The sequence below is a fragment of the Rhincodon typus genome, chromosome 40, assembly GCF_021869965.1.
Source record: "Rhincodon typus isolate 14 chromosome 40, sRhiTyp1.1, whole genome shotgun sequence".
Taxonomy (NCBI): Eukaryota; Metazoa; Chordata; class Chondrichthyes; order Orectolobiformes; family Rhincodontidae; genus Rhincodon; species Rhincodon typus.
Genome location: NC_063371.1, coordinates 2,036,747 through 2,057,898, shown reverse-complemented (window position 1 = coordinate 2,057,898; position 21,152 = coordinate 2,036,747). Strand labels below are relative to the sequence as shown.

Below are 21,152 nucleotides of genomic sequence, written 5' to 3'. Positions count from 1 at the left end.
ATAATATCCTGCTGCAGTGGATTGCTGCTGACCACTAATGGAGTTGCAGTTTGCTTCAAGAAAAATACATACGTTAATCACCTGTGCTTTCTTTGAATTCACTTCTCCCTCAACAGAAATTCCCATCAGAAGTTTAGCAGGTAACTTTCTTTGAATTTAGAGAGATCAAGGGATATTTTTAACCAAACAGGAGCTGGACTCAATTCAAAGCCAAAAGGACCAAAGGCAGATCATTCTATTGGTCAGCTCAGTGTTGGCAGTGTTTCAGTAGGAGCCCTTTCACCTTGATACTGGAGTCAAGGATTCAAGCCTCACTTCAAAGACTTCAGCACAAAATCTGGGCTAATACTTCCAATGCAGCACTGAGGGAGCACTGTGCAGGCAATCAGTTGAGAGAGTTCTGCGTTGTCAAAGGGTCAGTACTGAGGAAATTCTAGGCATCCGAAGGGTAGGATGGAGGGAGCACAGCATTTTCGGAGTAGCACCACAGTTGGGAATGTAGGACTGTTAAAGAAACAAGAAGGATCGTCTTTGTAGTCCAAGGGGCCTTTTCTCAGCTTTGATTTCTTGTGTCCTTGCGGGCAGGAAATCAATATTAATGCACAGAGTCTCAATACAATCCATATCATGCACCTTAAAGCTCTCCGGTCACTCGAATTCTGCAATACATGCCCTTAAAAGGGTTTGAGTTAGAAAAGTAGACTGATAGGCTTTTCCACTGGAGCATAGGAGGTTAAGGGGTGACCTTATTGCAGTTTATAAAATCATTAGGGGCATAGATAAGATGAATAGCAAGGGTCTTTTCCCTAGGATGGGGGAGTTCAAAACTAGAAGGCATAAGGAGAGAGCAGAAAGATTTTAAAAGAACATATGGGGCAACTTTTTTTTTTTTTTTTTTTTTTTTTTTTTACACAGAGAATTGTTCATTGGTGGAATGAACTGCCAGAGGAAGTGGTGAATGCAGGTACAGTTACAACATTTAAAAGATATTTTGGATAAGTACCTGAACAGGAAAGGTTTGGAAGGATATGGGCCAAAGACAGGCAAGTGGAACTAGTTCAGTTTGGGAACATGGTCAGCTTGGACTGGTTGATCCAAAGGGTCTGTTTCTGTGTTGTATGACTCTATGACTCTATAACTGACTACAAAGCAATTAAGTGTCACACATCAGATAACCAAAAGCATTGAGCCAAACACAAAGCAGTGACTTAAGTGAGCTAAAGGTGCACTTGTGAACTCGATTGTCTTATCCCCAATTACTAATTAAAATGCACTGACATTTACTTTAGGAAAGCAAGGAGGCAGCATTCACTCACATATTGTACCCCACTCACATATTTCCCACCACACCCCCCCACCCCGCCTGACTGATTCACAGAAAAGTCAACATTTATCATCCATTCGTAATCATGCTTGAAATATGATGGTGATCTATCCTCTGCACACCTGATCAGTAACTTAACTGGCTGAGTTAAGGAACAACTATGTGTCCTTTTTCAAAATATTTATTCACAGAATGTGAGTTTCGCTAGCTGAGCCAGAATTTATTACCCATTCATAAAAGCTCATCCACAGTGATGTTGGGAGGGAGAGTTCCAGGGTTCTGACACAGCAACACTGAAAGAATGGTGATAATTCCAAGTCAGGGTGGTGTGTGACTTGAAGGGGAATTTGTAGGTGGTGGTTTTTATATCTATCTGCTGCCCGGTTCTTGGAGATGGCAGTGGTTGTGGGTTTGGAAGGTGCCATCTAAGGTGCCTTGGTGAATTTCTGCAGTGCATCTTGGAAATGGTACATACTGCTGCTACTGTGCATCAGAGGCGGAGGAGTGAATTCTTCTGAATGTTGTGACAATCAAGTGGACTGCATTTTCCTTGATGGTATCAAGCTTCTTGAGTGTTGTTGGAGTTGCACTCATCCAGGCAAGTGGGGACTGTTCCATCACACTCCCGATTTGTCTCTTGCATTTGGTGAACAGGCTTTGGGGAGTCGAGAAGTGAGTTATATGCTACAGGACTCCTAGCTTCTGACCTCCTCCTGTGGTCACAGTATTTATATGGCTAGTCCTTTTGCAATAACCCATTAGTTTAATGGTCACCATTACCAAGTCAAGCTTTTCACTGCAGTTATTTAATTAACAGAATTTAATTTCCCCTGGTGTCGTGGTGTGATTTGAACTTGTGTCTTGGGATCATTTAAACCAAGTCGCTAAACTACTTGACTCATAAAATAAGCACAATGGGCAACAAACCATGAGACTTTCATACATAGAAGAACAATGTTCTGTAAAGGATAGTTTTCACTCCAATGATTGCTGATTTTATTGTGCCTCTATTCTACGCTCATTGCTGGATTAATTGAATACTTTACTCACACCCAGTCGCATCCAATGTTAGAATGCATAAGATTCGGACTTGGACTTTTAATAGTCCCAACAAATTTTCTAATGAGGGTAGAAAATGAGAATTGAAAGCCTTTCCTGCCTCCAGTCAAGTGCACTGGTGGAATTCAGAACTTGGCAAACAATACCTTGTTAGTCCATCGGTTGACATTCCCAAAACCTCCTGTTCCTAAGCGTTCCTTCATCTCCCATGCTCCACAGGTCAGATTCTGCGAGGAGGGTGGTCGGCTCATCCTTGCTCATGCCTAAAGACAAAAGGGAACAGTCAAATTTATACTGACAACACAAATCAGGACCTGTCAAAATCTCACAACAATCCTGAATGTGTCGAGAAAGTGGGGGTACAGTCCCGCTTCTCTACCAGTGATAGCCATTACAAAATGGACAGGTTGTTAATGACCAGGATGGTTTGATGGTAGGAGGCAGAGGATGATGGTGTAGGGTTGTTTTTTGGACTGGAGGCCTGTGACCAGCAATTTTCCGCAGAGATTGATGCTGGGTCCACTGTTGTTTGTAATTTATATAAATGATTTAGGAAGTTAGGAAGCATGGTTAGTAAACTTGCAGATGACACCAAAATTGACGGTAGAGTGGACAGTGAAGAAGGTTGTCCAAGGGTACAAAGGGACCTTGATCAATGGGCCAAGGAACAGGAGATGGAGTTTACTTTGGATAAATGCGAGGTATTGCATTTTGGTAAAATGAACAAGGGCGGGACTTATACAGATTGTGGTAGGGCCCTTGGGAGTGTTGTCGAACAGAGAGACCTGGGGTTCAGGTACATATTTCTTTGAAAGTTGCATCACAGATAGACAGAGTCATACAAAAGGCATTTGGCACACTCGCCTTCATTGCTCAGACCACCGAGAATAGGAGTTGGGATGTTATGTTGCGAATGTACAGGTTATTGGTGTTCGGTGTGCAGTTCTGGTTGCCTTGCTATAGGAAGGATATTATTAAATTTGAGAGGGTGCAGAAAAGCTTTAGGGATGTTACCAGGACTGGAGGGTTTGAATTTGTAAGGAAAACTAGATTGGTGAAAAAGTCCCAGCCTGAGCGTAGAACGTGGAGGGGTGACCTTATAGAGGTCTATAAATCATGGGAAGCATAGATAAGGTGAATATAGGGTAGGGGAGTTCAAAACTAGAAAGCATATTTTAAAGGTGAGAGGAGAAAGTTTTAAAAAGGGACCCGAGGGGCAGCCTTTACACCCAGAGGGTGGTGTGTTTGTGGAATGCACTGTTGGAGGAAGTGGTGGAGGCTAGTACAAATACAACATTTAAAAGAAATGTGGACAGGTACGTGAAAAGGAAAGGTTTAGGGGGATATGGGCGAAAAGTAGGCAAATGGAAATAGTTTAAGCTTTGGAAACTTGATTGGCATGGATGAGTTAGAACGACGGGTCCGTTCCCGTGCTGCGTGACTCAACGTCTCCAAGTCCCTCTTTGCCATCCTCATTGAAATAACTACTGGCAAATTCAACTGTGCGCGCCATGACATGTCAGTACATCTATCAAGCAGTAGTTGCAGGAATTGATCCCTGTCATTTAGTACTTATGCTGGCTTCCCTTAAACCATTGTAAAGTCACAGGACACTAACACCAACATTTTGACTGTGATTTGCTGCTGGTTAGGTTTTGTTCAGGAAACAGATCGAAATCAATTAGTATACTAATCTGGACCTGTTCTCACGTATACCCCGTGGGAAAGTTCTGTGCAGATGCTCCATTACCTTAGGCATTCCTCTGTCTCATTGCTGTACTCAGTTTCTTACACACATTGATGTCCTTTCCGGCATTCCCTGTAAAGTCTGTTGTACATCCCTCTCCCCTTCCTGCAGGGAATTGATCACACATTCACGTCCTTCCTCTACCGCCATGCGGTGTCGATAACCTAAGACTGCTCTTCCTCTATATCACAGTCAACATGTCAATATTTGAAGAGTTGCACTGCTCTATCCTTTCCTGTATTCCAAGTCTGGTAGGAGAAAGTAAACAGCAGAGGACCAAGACACATCATTTTGGAGACCAAAATAGGTGGAAAGGCAAGTTGGGAGAGAGATACAAATAGTTTACAGAGAGACATTGATAGGTTAAGTAACTGGGCAAAAAGTTGGCAAAAGGGATAAAATGTCAGAAAATGTGAAGTTATTCATTTTGGAAGGAAGAAGAAAAGAACAGAGCATTATTTGGAGAAAAACTGCAGAAAGCTGCAACACAAAAAAGGTACTTTGGGCAGAATTGTGCACAAAACACAAAGCCAGCACACAGGTGCAGCAAGTAATCAGGAAGGGCTAATGGAATATTGGCTCTTATTTCAAGGCTTGGAGTATAAGAGAGAAGTCTTACTGCAACTGGTCAAGATGCTGGTGAGTCCACATCTGGAGTACTGTGAGCAGTTTTGGTCCCCTTATTTAAGGAAGGATATCATTTCATTGGACTAATTCAGAAAAGGTTCACTTGGATGATCCCAAGTATGGAAGGATTGTCTTATGAACAAAGGCTAAACCGGTTGGGAGTCTGCTCAGTGGAGTCTGGAAGAATGATAGTGATCTCATTGAAACATAGGGTTCTTAAGGGGTTTGACAGGGTAAATGCTGACAGGGTGTTGCCACTCATGGGAGAATTTAGTACCAGAAGGCATAGTCTCAGAGTAAAGTGGTGCCTTTAGGAGGGGTTTCTTCTCGCAGATGTTGAGCGTCTTTGGAACTCCATGCCACAAAAAGCTATGGGAGCAGAATCTTTTTGTATAATTAAGGCTGAGACAGGTAAATTCTTGATGAATAGGGAATCAAGGGTTGTAAGGAAAAGGCAGGAAAATGGATGAGAGGAATGTTGGATCAGCCATGATCCTGTTGAATGGTTGAACAGGCTCAGGGAGCCAAAGGGGCCACTTGTAAAACATTCGACCTCCAACTTTTGCTTGACTTCTCATTTAATAATATTCCTTAAATCAGATGTACTATAGCTACATCTGCAAGCTCACATACTCCTCTGTTCATACCTTCAGACCAAAGGGTAATAAATGCTCTTCTGTATGTCTGATACTGTAATCAGCTTCTATTGTCGATGACTGGTTTGAACTGGTTAGCATGAACTAATCAGATTAATAGAAGATTATCATATTATTTGATTGTTTCTTTTGCTTTTTTTTTTAAAAAATTATTTTTGCAATCTCAATCTGTTTGAAAAATAATTTTTCCCAGTGACCGGGTCCTTATACACACATTGTCTCTGCTTTGGCTAACCTGAGCATTAATCCCATTCCATCAGTCATAAAGCCCTGACCTCATATCCAACAAGCACAGTTTTTGATTTTGCACGTGGCTGCACATCCTTTGTCACAAATATCAGAACCCCATGTCTAATCGTAGACTACAGTGGAGGCAAGAGGGAAAAGACAGAAATGCAGAACGATGCAGGAGGTGCATGGAAATTGTAATTGTAAAACAGCTGTGAGGAAGGAAGCAAAAACTAACACAATAAATGTGGCCACTGAGAAACATAAATGATGAGAAAGTTGGGTGGTGCAGGGGTGGGGGGGGAGCGAGAGAGAGAGAGAGAGAGACAGAGACAGAGACAGAGACAGAGAGAAAAAGAGAAAAAAGAGAGAGAGTGCAAAAAATACTTAAAAAGGATGTTTCCAGGCATGAGGAACTTCGGTTATGTGAACAGATTGGAGAAAGTTGAGAGGCAATTTGGTAGAGACATTCAAATTCTTGGTGGTCTGGACAGAATAGATAAGGAGAAACCGTTTCCTCTGGCAGAAATGTTGAGAACAAGACAGCACCAACTGAAAGAAGTTCAAAAAAAGCACCAGAAGCAATATAAGAAAAACTTTTCAACAGGATGGGTGGTTAGGATCTGGAATGCAGTGCCTGAAAGTCTCAATTGAATCTGCACCATTCACACTATCAAAAGAGAATGAGGTAATTATCTGAATAGAAAAAAATACTTGCAAGAGCACAAGGAAAGGCCGGGGAGCCGGCCTAGGAGAGTTGCTTTTACAAAGGACCTGCGTGGACAATGCTGACCAGATGTGCTTTTCGCAGTCTATGATTCCAACTGGGCAATTCAGGATGGACAATATATGTCAACCTTCCTGGCAATGTTCACATCACATGAATATTTCTCAGAAGTTGCAGTATAGTTGGCCAAGCATGCTTTCTTATAAACCTCAGTTTGGTTTGAGTTGATGCCAAGTTAAATGCCTTTCAACTGCCTCCTTCAGAGAGTCCAGAATTCAAATATGCTCCAAATACCAAATCAACAATCACAAATCCCACGATTCTGACCTTGCTAAAACAGAATGTTATCTTATGTTATAAAAACAGAAATTGCTCAGCAGGTATGACAGCATCGGTGAAGTGAGAAAGAGTTAATGTTTCAGATTGATGATCTTCCAATACATAGCTCAGTGGGAAGGCAAACTGAGTAGGATGCAGAGGAGCCTCAGTCTGATTTGGACAAGTTGAGAGAGTAGGCAAATGCATGGCAGATGACCTTTAATGTAGATAAAAGTAAGATTATCCACTTTGGTTGCAAAAACAGGAAAGTGGATTATTATCTGAGGGGCAAGAGATTGGTAAAGAGGGAGATGCAAGGAGACTTGGGTGCCCTTGTACACCAATTGCTGAAAGTAAGATTGCTTTTGCAGCAGATGGTGAAGAAAGCAAGTGCTACGCTGGCTTTCATCATGAGAGGATTGAGTATAGGAGCATGGATGTCTTTCAGCAATTCAACGGGGCCTTGGTGAGAGCGCACCTGCAGTATAGTGTGCAGTTTTGGTCTCCTTATCTGAAGAAGGATATTCTGGCTACGGTAGGAGTGCAACAAAGGTTTACCAGACTGATTCCAGGGAAGCATTACTGATACGTGAAGACAGACTGGATCAGAGATATATAGAGATTATATTCAGCGGCGTTTAGAAGATTGAATGTTCCCAACAACTAGCGAATCCGGAACCAGGGCTCACAGTTTAAGGATATGGATTAGGGCATTTAGGACCACTATGGGGAGAAAATTTCTTCACCCAGCGAGTGATGAGCCTGTAGAATTCTCTACCACAGAAATCAGTTGAGGCCAAAACATTGAACACTTTTAAGAAGGATATAAATTTAGTTCTTGGGGCTAAAGGGATCAAAGGGCATGGAGCAAAAGCAGGGACAGGGTACTGAGTTGGATGATCAACCACGATTATCTGGAATGATCGCATTTTATATGTTTCCATGTTCCTATCTTTCGTCAGACGAATTCTGATTCACAAAAGCACAGATTATCTGATCATTATAACATTGATGTGGGCAGGATCTTGCTGTGTGCAAATGGGCTGCTACATTTCTTACATGGCACTACTTCATATGTATTTCACTGGCTGCACAGGGCTTTGCTATGTCTTAGGGAAAAGTGCTGTGTAAATGCAAATCCTTTGATCATTTCTTTTAAAACATGAACGTTTGTTTAAATAAGTTGTGTTTGCCCCTGTTGAATATTGACCTGCACTGGCTTCCAGTGAAACGACACCTCAATTACAAAATTTTATTCATGTTTTCAAAACCCTTCACGGAATATCCCCAAGGCTCTCTACAGCCCTCTGCATTCCTCAAGTTCTATTCATTCCACATGACTGTCATGCCTTCAAAGAGTCATACAGTCATTCAGCATGGAAACAGACACTTCAGTCTAACTCATCTATACCAACCAGGTATTCCAAACTTAACAGCTCCCATTTGCTGGCACATGGCCCTGAGCTCTTAAATTTCTTCCCAAAGTCTCTTTGACATTTCATCTTTTCTGCCATTCCTTAAAACATAGCTCTTTGACCAACCTTTGGGTCACTTGTCCTAAAATTTCCTTATGCAGCTCAGTGTTAAATTCTGTTTGGTTGTACCTGTGAAGTGCCTTAGGATGTTTTATAACTTAAAGGTGTTAAATAAATTAAAGGGTTGTTGTCGTTCCTGAGATCACTGTCCTCACAGGAAGGTTACCCAATGCTGTGGGGGTAAGTTGAAACGTTTATTGGCAGAGGAACAGCAATCAGGAGACAGCAGCAGTGATGACAGAAGTAAACTATGAAACAAGGAGCAACTGAAGAAAGAATAGGTAGAAAGTGAAAGGATTAGATGGAAGGGAAGTGCAAAGGCAATTAGCCTAATGTTAATATAATGTTAATCCATGCAGTGTTACAAACAAGATGAGTTACTTTTTACTCTTTCATGGGAGTCACCACTGGCAAGGCTAGCACTTATTGCCATTCCATAAATGCCCTTGAAGTGAGTGACTTGCTGAGACATTTCAGAGGGTACTAGTAGTCAAAGAGATTGCTGTGAATCTGGAATCACAAGTACAGGATGGGCAGATTTCCTTCCCTATAGTAAACCAGGTGGGCTTTTAATAAAATTAATGACAGTTTCACCACCACAAATATCAAGAGAAGCCTTGCATTCCAGGTTTATTGATTGGCTCACAAGATTAAATTCAATCTGGTGAGATTTGAACAGCAGTGGCCTGCAATCCAGATTGATAGTCTGGTAAGGTTTACAATGCCACGACACCACCACCTTCCTTAGCGGCGACCTGGCTTTGAAATGGGTTCTACAATATATTCAGGAGGGATAAGGAAGTGGAAAAGACAGGAGGGGGTGTGGTTGTCTTGATCAGAATAACACTTCTTCAATTCTCACTTCACAGAAGGCACAAATAATTTTCCAGAAATGTTCGGGAAGCATGTTTACATTGTGAAAGAAGGATTAAAGGAGATTAGTATTAGTTTAAAAAAGTGCTGGAGAAATTAACAGGACTGAAACCTGATACACCCTCAGTGTCTGAATCTACATCCCAGGGTCTAAAGGTGGTGGCAATGGGAACAGTGGACATCAAATGTTATCTTCCAAAATTCTAGATTTTGGAACAATCTCGGTCTATTGGTGGGTGGCAAATGCAACCCCAATATTTAAAAAAGGAGGAAGGGAGAAAACCAGGAACTAGAGACCTATTATGCGAACATCAATAGTGGGGAAAATGCTAGAGTTTATTGTCAAGGATGTAGTTACAGAGTACTTAGAAAATATCAACAGGATCACAAAATAAAAAAATCAGCATGGATTTTTGAAAAAGAAATTATCTTTGACAAACCTACTGGAGTTTTTTTTTGAGGACATAACCAGTAGAATAGATGAGGGAGAACCAGTGGATGTGGTGTATTTGGATTTTCGGAAGACCTTTGATGAAATTCCACATAAAATCATAGCAAAGTCAAAGGACAGAGGATTAGAAATAAGGTTGTGGTATCAACCGAGAACGGGTTCGCAAACAGAAAACACAGGACACGCATAAATGGTAATCTTTCGGAGTGGACAGTAGTGACTAGTAGGGTATGACAGAGATCATAGCTTGGCTATAGCTATTCATAATGTATGTCAACAATCTGGATGGAGGGAAGCAAATATCTTTCCACTTTTGCTAATGACACAAAATTAGGTGGGATTGAGTGATGAGGAGTATATAAAGAGGGTCAGGGTGGTTTAGACAAGTTGAGTGAATGGACAAATGCCTGGGAGATGCAGTATAATGTCAATCAGTGTGAAGTTGGCCATTTTGGTGGAGAATGGCAATGGAGAATATTATTAAAATGGTGATAGATTGGAAAACATTGATGTACATAGGGACCCTAGGTGCAACATTCCCTGTAATTTCTTGACTGCTGTAAAGACCTCTGATGTCCATGCGTGGCAATGGCTTCCAGAAGCAGAAGCAATAGCAATGCATCAACATGCCAACTGACATATGCAGAGCTTCCCAGTGGCTGCTTAGAAGGAACATTGCTGTACAAGGACACCAGACAGTCAGTGAAATCAAACATGCAGGTGCAGCAAGCAGTAGGAAAGCAAATGCTATGTTGGCCTTCTTTACAAGATGGTTTCAGTACAGGAGCAAGGAAGTCTTAGTGCAATTGTACAGGGCCTTGGTGAACCAACACATGGAGTATTATGTGCAGTTTTTATCTCCTTACCTAAGGTAAGATATATTTCCTGTAAAGGGAGTACAGGAAAGGTTCACTATATTGATTCCTGGATTGGCATATTTATTATCAGAGGAAAGATCGGGTCAACTGGGCGTGCCTTCACTGGAGTTTAGATGAGTAGGAGGAGAGTCTCATTGAAACAAACAGACTTCTCAAACAGCTGGACAAATTGGATAAAGGAATGATGTTTCCTCTAGCGTGTGGTTGAGAGCTAGAGGTCATGGCTGCAGAGTATGCATTAAACCATTTTGGACTAGGATAAGGTGAAATTTCTTCACTCATAGGGTGCTGAACATGTGGATTTCTCTACCACAGAACATTGTGGAGGCCAAGTCACTGAATATATTTAAGAAAGAAATAGATTTCTAGAGGCTAATGGCAAAAAAGGGTCTGGAGAGGGAGCTTAGTGCGATGTTGAGATAGAGGATTAGTCATGAGAATGTTGATTGGCAACTGGGCTTTGCGGGCAGAATGTCCTACTCCTGCACCTACTTTCTACATTCTGATTTCTATAACGTTTACTATTTAACAAGGGGCAAAATACATGTCAATAATCTATTAGTGCTAAGGAATAGAGAGAAACAGCTGTTATTTTGCTGGGTGTTTACAGTACACACTCATAACGAGCAATTAATGGATCTGACCTGTATGATAGTACTATTACATTTTTCTGAAACTATTTCATAGTAAATGTAATATTATTATTGCCACGGGGCGGCATGGTGGCTCATTGGTTAGCACTGCTGCCTCACAGCACCAAGCACTAGGGTTCGAGTCTGTGTGGAGTTTGCACATTTTCCCCCTGTCTGTGTGGGTTTCCTCCAGGTGTTCCAGTTTCCTCCCACAGTCCAAAGATTTGCAGGTTAGAGTCGGTTGGCCATGCTGAATTTGCCCATAGTGTCCAGGGATGTGCAGGCTAGGTGGATTAGCCATGCGAAATACATGGTTACAGGGATAGGATAGGGATGGGGGGGTCTGGGTGGGATGCTCTTCAGAGGGTCAGTGTGGACTCTATGGACGGAATGGCCTAATTCCACACTGTGGGAATTCCATAGATTCTTCTGTTCTATTATTAATACCATGAGATTCCAATTATCCTCCTTTTAGTCTGAAAAGAAACCAGAGTAACGGGCAAGGAGGAAATGATAATTGCTTCAATCCTGTACAGGAGAATTTCCTTAATCTGTGTGGTTCTGGCCCAATGAGGACAGAAGCAGTGTTTGACCTAGTTCCAGGAAGTGAAATGGGATAAGTGAAATATGCTTCTCTGTGGTAGTAACTGGATAATGGCGATCAGAATATAAATAGGTTCAATCTAGTTCAGAAACGAGACAAAGAAAATTAGAGGTAAAAAATATCAAATAGGAATAGAGCCAATTTGACCAATTTGAGAAGTGTTTTAGCACAGCGTGTGAGAAAAGGAACAGTGGTTAGAGAACAGTGGATGAACATTGGCAGACCCTCAAGGCAAGGATATTTTGAGCTCAAGCAAGACATATTCTCAAAGAGATATAAATTGAGGGCATCCAAAAATAGAGCTCCCTGGATGACAAAGTAAATAGAGTTTAATATAAAAAGAGAGAAAAGGAATTTTATGATAAACAGCAGAAACCAATTGAAAACTAATCAGGATACAGAATGATAAAGAAAATTGAAAAATGATACAAAAAGGATGAAGAGGAGAATATCAGCGAGTAACATTAAAGGGAACTGCAAAATCTTACATAAACAAGTCATGAGTGAAAGAATAGTTTAAAAAATGATGGGGCATTTGACTGCGTAGAAAATAGGAATCAACAGATCATACAAAGAGAATTGGCACTGGTACAACAGACTGAATGGCCTCACTATGTGCTGGGAGAGACCAATCAACATAACCTGGGGATAGAAACTGGAGCAATCCAAATTCACATCACTATAACCATCAGCAGGTAAGTTTAGGATGGTAACAGATTCCCAAACCACAGGATTGACTATAAGAAGGCACTGAATGGCTTAGTGCAAATATCCATGTGAAGGTCAGCATGCATGGCCTGCGACTGGATTTAATACAGAGGAAAGGCCCAATCCAAACAGACATGAGTCAGTTTCAAAGGTAACATGCTGCCAAGTCTTGACGAATACATGACCAGGTACTCAAGCTTCCAGCAACAGCAAAGATAACTGTTGGACACACTGCTTGTCTGTCATTGAAATGCAATCAAGAAGCCCTTCCAGTGACATCCTAGACCGTCAGAACTTTGTGCCATTAAAAGAACAGAGAGCAGTTTTTGAATTCATCACAACACTTCCTTACTGTGCTGTGCTGGATGATCTGTCATTCAAGAAAACAGCAATAACATAAACCAAAAGGCTTGGATTTTTAAAGAGCATTTTGTGACCTCAGGGTGACCCAAAATGTTTACATTACGTGGTTTTTGAAGTCACTACCATACTCCAGGGAACACGATGGCCAGTTTATACACAGAAGGATTCCAGAAACATCAGTGTACAAATAATCTTTCAGTGATACAATATCAACAACAGGCAGACATTCCCCTGCTCTTTTTCCAAATAATTTTACAACCACCTGAGTAGACATGGAGAGGCTGGAATGGAATGAGCTGCTGTTGAGGATGTAATCTGGTCTTATCAGGCTTGGCAGCTTGAGACTCAGACTGGAAAACAAAAAGGTTCAGTCTGCAGGCCAAGAGGAAATATCCTTGGCAGACAAGAGTAGCTGACTCTGTACTGCAAGAACTGGGCACCTGTACCGCTAGAGCATTTCACAGTGACAGCCTATCATTAGCTTTGGAACTAGAATTAATTTGTACATAATCTCAGGGAGCAGAGTTTACATGAAGCGGAACCTACCAGTCAGGAACTCCAATAGGAAATGGGAGCAGGCCCAAAGACCAAAAGTGGAGAATTCTTTTTACCTTCTGATGAGAGACATGAGAAAGCCACCAAACTACAAGACAACTTGCAACTGACATTCCCCCATTTACAGAATAACAGCATAAGAATGCTTCACAAAATCAAAGAATTGTTAGAGTGCAAAAGGAGGCTATTCAGCCCAAAGTGTCTGCAGTTCAAAATAGCACTTCACTTAATGCTATCCTCCTGCCTTTTCCCCATCACTCTATACATTCATTTTAGCCTTTAACATTCGTCAGACTTGCCCAGCGACACATTGACCAATTGACACCCTACCCCTGTTAACAACCTTCTTCCCCTCCACCTCAGCATAGCCAGTAACCCTGGCTCTCTCTCAAACCATCTCTCATTGTTTCTCTCTGTCAGAGTCCAATTGAGTAGTCTCTTTAGAAACCTGATCAACTATTTACAGCAATGAACTCGCAGAGAATAACTTTAAAATTGTCACACCATATGTGTACCACAGGAACACGCCGTTTGGCTCAGGTGGTTTATGAGAGTCCCACATGAACCTCCTCCCACCCCTCTTCATATTCATCTTTTCAGAGTATCCTTCTATTCCTTTTACCCTTATATGTTTATCTAGGCTAATATGATTCATCTCAGTTATTGTATGAGATAGCAAGTGCCACATTTAAACCACTCTCTGGTGACAGAGCATTTGAGGGCACCATCACTGCTTTTCGTTCCAGAGCTAATCAATCTGTGCATAAGTTCAGGAACATGGGATTTGGACACTGCTAGAACATTTGTTAACCCTCCCAAAATACCTTTGAATGAGTGGCCATTTTAGAGGGCAGTTGATAATCACATCATATTTTTGAGAATCCAGAGTCGCATCTAGGTCAAACGAGATAAGGACAGCAGATTTCCTTCCTCAAAAGACATCAGAATTTTTTTCACAACAAAGTTAATTTCTTAGTCACCATTACTGACTCACTTTCAACTTCATCCTTTAAATTGTAGATTTTTCTTCATTGAATGCAACTCCCATCAGTTGCAAAAGTGGGTTCTGAACCAAGTCTTGAGAGCATTAGGCTGGACTTCTGGTTTATTAGTTCAGTGATACTACCACGACACCACATTATTCCATGATTTTTCATCTTGGATTCTCTACTGAATCTAAAATAAAAAGAAACTTTTAACAAATGGTCCAAGAAATTGATCAATATTTTAACAGGGAATGTGCAATCTGAATGAGTGAATCTACCCATGTTTACTGGATACACATTAAGAACTCATTTCTCTTTAGAGGAGCTAGGATAGAGGAGGAATACACTGTTCCGGGTTGCTCCACTCATATCCTTCATACTAAAATCTGGCAATCAACCAAAACATTAATTGATTCCCTTGTTCTGTTTAGGATTGTTGTTTGTGCAACATGATTGATGGTGGCTCTGATAGCAGCTTGAGAGCGGAGGTATATATTTAACTTGACTTGCAACTGACCTGTCCTCAGCTACACAATACCTTCTATTTTATTGAAGTGTTAGTTTTTGCTCTGCTTTCTTTCCAGCAACTGTCGTGAACATTGTACTTTCTCACAGTGCACAATTCAACTAATTCCTGAGTCCAAATGTACTCTTCTATTTCACAGAATTCCAAAGCATAAACTTTGTATCAGCCTTGATTGAGTTGGTAGCACACTTGCCTGTGTATCACAAGGTTCCAGGTACAAATCCTACTCTGGGGCTTAAGCACAAACAAACATCGAAGCTGACAAGAGCACTACGCTTTTGAGAAACTTCAAACCGAGGACCTACTTCTGCTCAGGTAGATGTGAAAGATCCCGTGGCACTATTTTGATGAAGAACAGGGAGCACTTCCCAGTGTCCTGGCCAATAGTCATCCCTCAAATCAACATAATCATCTGGTTATCACATTATTGTTTGAGGGATTTTGTCATGTGCAGATTGCCTGTTGCTTTTCCTACCTAACGTTGAAGACTACAATTCAAAAAGAACTGCATTAGTGCAACTTCTTTGAAAGGGACGTCACAGATAGACAAGGGGTGGTGAAGAAGGTGTTTCACACGCTTGCCTTCATCAGTCAGAGCATTGAGCACAGGAGTTGGTATGTCATGTTAGATCTGTACAAGACATCGGTAAGGCATGTTGGAATACCGTGTACAATTCTGGTCACTCTGCTATAGCAAGGATGTTATTAAACTAGTGTTATGGACCAGACCAAACCCCCTCAAATATATCAAGGAGACAACCTAGCCCCTAACTTTTAGCTTATTTAAATACAAGTGAATGGTGCAGTGTTCCAGATGTAATTCGATTGGTTACAAGACTTGACTTTATTCTTACCCTTCGTTAAAACACAGATAAAGAAAAGAATTGGTATAATTTTAACTCTATTGGAAGACTTAACAGAATAATAGATTATTTAACTGTAAACAGCAATAGTTCCAATATAGTAACATTCTGTAAACACACCCATGCAAACCAAAATTCTAACAGATTGTCTCATGTGCAATTCTTGCAGCAGAAAGAACACAAGCTTTTCGCGTAGCAAAGAAAGAAAATTCTAGGAGAAAGTGTGAATGTGAGCGAGTGTGAGTACATGAGAGAGAGAGAGAGAGAGAGAGAGAGAGAGAGAGACAGCCAACTTCAAAACCCCAACAATTACTGAAAGCTAAACTAAAACTCTCATTCTGTTGGAGCCTGATTCCACTAATTCATTCAGCTTCTACTGTTCCAACTTTTAAAATAAAAACCCCAAGGCCTCACAACCTGTTTACTTGATTGGCTTGGAACAGACTACTCAGTACCTCCGTCTCAACCTCCCTTCATTTAGAAATGCACCTCTTGAAGTCATATTATCATTACACTGGAAAGGTGTAAAAAAAATGTATAAGGATGTTATCAAGACTGAAAGGTTTGAGTTATAATGAGAGGTTGGATAGGATGGGACTTTCTTCCATTGGTGTACAGGAGGCTGAGGGTTGACCTTATAGTCGTTCATAAAATCATGACAGGCATAGATAAGGTGTAAAGCTAAGGTCTTTTCCTCACAGTAGAGGAGTCCAAAACTAGGGGCATATTTTTTAAGGTGAGAGGAAAAAGATTTAGAAGGGATCTGACAGCAACTTTTTCAGAGGGTTGTGCATATATGGAACGAGCTGTCAGAAGAAAGTAGTAGAGGGGGATACAATTACAACATTTAAAAAGACATTTAGGCAGGTACATGGATAGGGAAGGTTTAGAGGGATATAGGCCAAATGCAGGCAAATGGACTAGTTCATATAGGAAACCTGGCCAGCATGAACACTTGGGACGAACTGCCTATTTCTGTGCTATATGAGTCTATGACTCCATATAAAGCACATTAAGAAATCTAGCAGTTGTGATAATTCTACATCAATGTAAGTTGTTTCTTTCATTTCAACTTCTGCAGTCTGCTTGTAGCCCTTGTAATTTAGCTCATCAGAATTCACGTTCAATTCTAACACTCGATCTGCATTTCACTGTTCACATACCTAGAGTGGAGTTCCATGGTAACTAAGCTGATGGAGAATTAGTCACTCTAACCACTGATGGTTCAGTTACAGGAGGGAAATTAAAACAGCTAATAAGTCACCACTCTTCGATGAAATCACTGACCCACTCAGCCATAACACTGACAAATAAGATGACATACACTCTCAGTTCAACAGAGAAATTGAAGCTGGTTAAAGAATCACTGAAATGCACTTCTCTATCGTCCTGTTTTATGCAGTGATGTTTCGTCTTTGCTCTCTGTAAATTTTGTTTTGTTTGGGTGGGTTGATAACGGGTCAGACACTGCAGTCACCAGTGGTAAAGAGGAATTCTTTAAGATTGTCATCACTAAAGCTCAAGCAGGTATGAATATGTAGCACAAAAAAAAAAACAGGCTGTTTACCATGAATCTTTGCCTCAACTAAATCTTTCTGAAAACATTGGGAGAATTTCTGACAGGATGTTCAAAGCAGAGGGCAACGTTGTCACAAGTGCACAGGTGGATTCAGTGACAAAGGGGTCAGGGCCTATCAACAACTCAACACCCTGACAAACAAACTAGTCTTTCAGACAAAGCTAGGATTTCCTAAATCTCCAGTTCTGGATGAATTCTATTCATCCTTTTGAATTTTTTTAACCTAGTTCTTGATAAATAATGGAAAGGATGATGAAACAGCATGGAGAGAAACAGGTATGTAGAAAACTGGTCCAAGAACAGGAACAGAAGCAGGACATTCATCACTTTGAACATGACCTGCCATTCAGAGATCACATCTCATTTTGGTCTGTTCCCCTGACAATCTCTGATAAACAAAATAAAAATCTGACTTATCTTAACAATTTTATCTTCAAATTTTAACAAGAGCATAATTTCCATCTGCACATCTAAGAGTCCCAAACTTCCATCACCATCTGTGTAAAGAGATGATTCCTCATTTCTCCTCTGAAAGGTCTGATTCTCATCTTTAGACCGTGCCCACCAAAGCTAGACCTTCCATCTTTGGCAGAAATAATTTCTTCGAATCGACCTGAGCTATTTCCCCAAATACCACAAAGCCCTTGATCAAATCACACCTTAAAGTTCTTAATTCTGGGCAAAACAAAACCCAACTCTTAAACTGGTGCAAGCAGTTGGTCTGGGCCAAATGGTCTCCTTCTGCAGCATCACACTTGTGATTGGCAAATCTTTCCTCAAATTTAATTCTTGGGGTGCACATGCTATTCTGGTATATCTATGCTGCATTCTCATCAATGCTAAAGTCTCCTTCCTTTGTATAGCTGAAGCAAGACTCCCTCTTCTTCCAGTCCTGGAGATACAAAGGCCAGCATTCAATTAGTATTTTTGAATATTTTCCAGACTCTTGGGCAAATCCATGTTGGGCCTCTCTGCACAGCTGAAAATTTTCAAAACGTTCAATCAATTATCTGTAATTACAGAATCTAGCGATTTCCTGATGACGGATGTTGGGTTATCGTTCACTGGATATTTTTTATCTTTCTTAAATATTAGAATGACAGACAATTTTCAATCTAAAGGAATGGATCCTGAACAAAGGAAACTTTTTACGCTGTTTACAACACATTCCATTCACATTGTGTTCACAGTGGAGTTTGAATTGGGAGTAAGTACAGAGAAGAATGACAGGAAGCAGCAATAAAGGGTTAAAATTACCACTGCCTGCACAGAGGTCCACTACACAACTATCTCCATTAACAACCAGAATCCTACTTCTTCACAGAAGGATGGGTGAAGTGTGTCAGAACCTGTACTACATGTACAGGAGAAGGAGACAGAGAGAGGATGACAGAGGCAGATAGAAAGTGTGACAGTATGGCAGACGGGGCGAGCGAGAGACGGAGCAGCAAGGGCTGAGACAGAGTAATAGGTAGAGCGAGAAAGAGTGGCAGAGACAGGGAGAGTTAAGTGCGGGAAATTTTTCTCAAATATGTGGAGTGACACAGGGTAGAGAGACGTAAATTATTTGATTTGATTTATTTTTGTTACATGTACTGAGATATAGCAAAAATTATTGTTGTGTGCTATCCAGGCAAATCATACCTTATGTAAGTACATCAGGGTGATAGAACAAAATGCAGAATATAGTGTTACAAAATTAAGAAATGAAGCACCATATTAAAGGGGCAAGATGAAAAACATGAATAACTGATTTACTGTCACATATATCGAGGAAGATACAGTGAAAAGTGTCCTGTCGCCACAATCCAGTGCCATTTTGAGATACAAAAGAATAAAAAGAAAATATTTAAACAGAGTTCATCTTCATCAGCTGGGATCCCAAACCTAGCTCCAGGGCTTTTGTAAGGTCCCCTCTCCGGGCCTACCAAAGCCAGAAAACCCCACTTCAGGCACTGACACCAACACAATTCAGTCGAAAGAGTAGGGTAATAACAGTATGTTGTGGTCAGCAAGACAGGGAGCGTAGTGCTAATAGTTTTTAGTGATGAGAGCCTGCACCCATGAGCACAATACATGCACCAAATGTTCTCCTCTGCAGCCTGCTCTATTGCGCTACCGCCGATTCCAGGAGTGCACGAATCATGCCTTGCGAAGCCAGGAGTTCCCACTCTGCCATCGCTGCAGCCAATGCCCCACTGCTGTGCCAGGAGTTCATGTTCCGCCATCCCACCGATTCCAGGATCCAAGCATCACGTCTGTGAAGCCAGGAGTCCCCACTCCGCCATCACTCCTGTCGATGCCCCGCCACCATGACAGGAGACCATGCATCAGACCTATGAGCCAGGAGTCACTAGTGACACATTGCTTTGGCCTCCCCGTAATGTCAGGAAGATGAAGAAAATGAAAAGAAAAAGAAAAAGAAAAAAGATGAAAAGGAGAGACAGAAAAAGAATATTGCCATTATAGACTGGACAGGCTCAGCCCGAATACTACCTACCATGCAAGAGAAAAGTAAGACGATAAATACTGCCAAAATAGGAGGAAAGGAAAACGTGACAGAGAACGAAACAGTGACAATGCAATTACTGACTCTGACAATGTAGCGTTCCATCAATACTGACCCTCCAACACTGCAGCATGCCTTAAGTGGAGCTTGTCAGCCTATATTATATTTTCAGGTCTCCGTTATGGTGATTCACAATCTTCTGTGTTGGTGGCAAGAATATCACTGACAAATGCATGTAGGCATACAAGCACATACCTTATGGCCACCATCTCTGCACAGTTCAGTCGAAAGAGTAGGGTAATAACAGTATGTTGTGGTCAGCAAGACTGGGAACGTAGTACCAATAGATTTTGGTGATGTGAGCCTGCGCCCTTGAACACAATATGTGCACCAAGAACTCTGTTGCACTACCAGTCTGAACAGAACAAGATTCAAGGAAACTCTCTGGAATAACTGGAATAACAGAACTGTTATAGAACATAGAACAGTACAGCACAGTACAGGCTCTTCGGCCCACGATGTTGTAATGAACTTTTACCCTAAACCTAAGGTCTATCTAACCTCTACCCCTACCTATAGTGCAGGAGCCCATTCAACCGGTTGTATCCAACAGCAAGTCACCAAATCTCACTTCCCCATCAAACCTGCAAATATTTGTCATTTTCTGTGACAATGGCATTTGAATCATGCTCTCAAACAGCACACATCAAATCTGAACTGTATGTTGCATATATGTTGTTTTCCTTTGCTAATCACTTAAATTGGTATTCTTTGGTTCTCAACATTTCTGCCCATGCCGCATGGGAACATTCTGCCTTCTTCTGTTGAAGCCCATCATGAATCTGAATACTTCAATCGATTTTCCTCTCAAACACTTCTTCTCAATGAGGAACAGTCCCATCTTCACTAATCTCCACAGGACTCAAGTTCCTCAATCCCGGAACCATTCGTGTGAATCTTATCATCACCCTTGCCAATGGATCCTTCCTAAAAATCAATGCCAAAAATTGAACACTGGACTTCAGTTGAGGCCATATTAGTGCTCTATACGTGTTAAACACAATTTCCTTGATTTTTTACACAATGCTTCCAATTATTAAGCCCAGGATCGTGTCCTTTATTAACAACTTTTCAATGTGTCCTGATTTGTACGCATACACCCAGATCCTTCTACTCCTCTTAAATTTGACCATACATTTTGTATTCTGTGCTCATTTTTCATTCCAAAAGTTAATTATTCACATTATGTGTTAGATTTTATCTGTACTATTCTACCCATTCCACCACTGATGCCCTATTGTAGCCCATCACTATCCTCCTCAGATATACTTGCAGAGATAGTAGGAACTGCCGATGCTGGAGAATCTGAGATAACAAGGTGTAGAGCTGGATGAACACAGCAGG

General features: G+C 41.1%; 1 protein-coding gene across 4 annotated transcripts in view; it reads right to left on the bottom strand.

The window, feature by feature from the left end:
- ikbkb (inhibitor of nuclear factor kappa B kinase subunit beta) overlaps positions 1-20,020 on the bottom strand; it is a 68,427-nt gene extending 48,407 nt beyond the window's left edge. The window contains exons 1-2 of one of the 4 annotated variants that reach the window (XM_048618701.1): positions 20,004-20,020; positions 2,530-2,646 (exon numbers count right to left, since the gene is read on the bottom strand). In XM_048618701.1, coding sequence (XP_048474658.1) covers positions 2,530-2,634 — 105 coding nt within the window. In that variant the 5' untranslated portion in view covers positions 2,635-2,646; positions 20,004-20,020. Of the gene's footprint in view, positions 1-2,529; positions 2,647-14,109; positions 14,175-14,279; positions 14,458-20,003 lie in introns of those variants that run through there. The other 3 variants (XM_048618700.1, XM_048618702.1, XM_048618699.1) reach the window with 3 other exon arrangements.
- Positions 20,021-21,152: the final 1,132 nt, after the last annotated feature.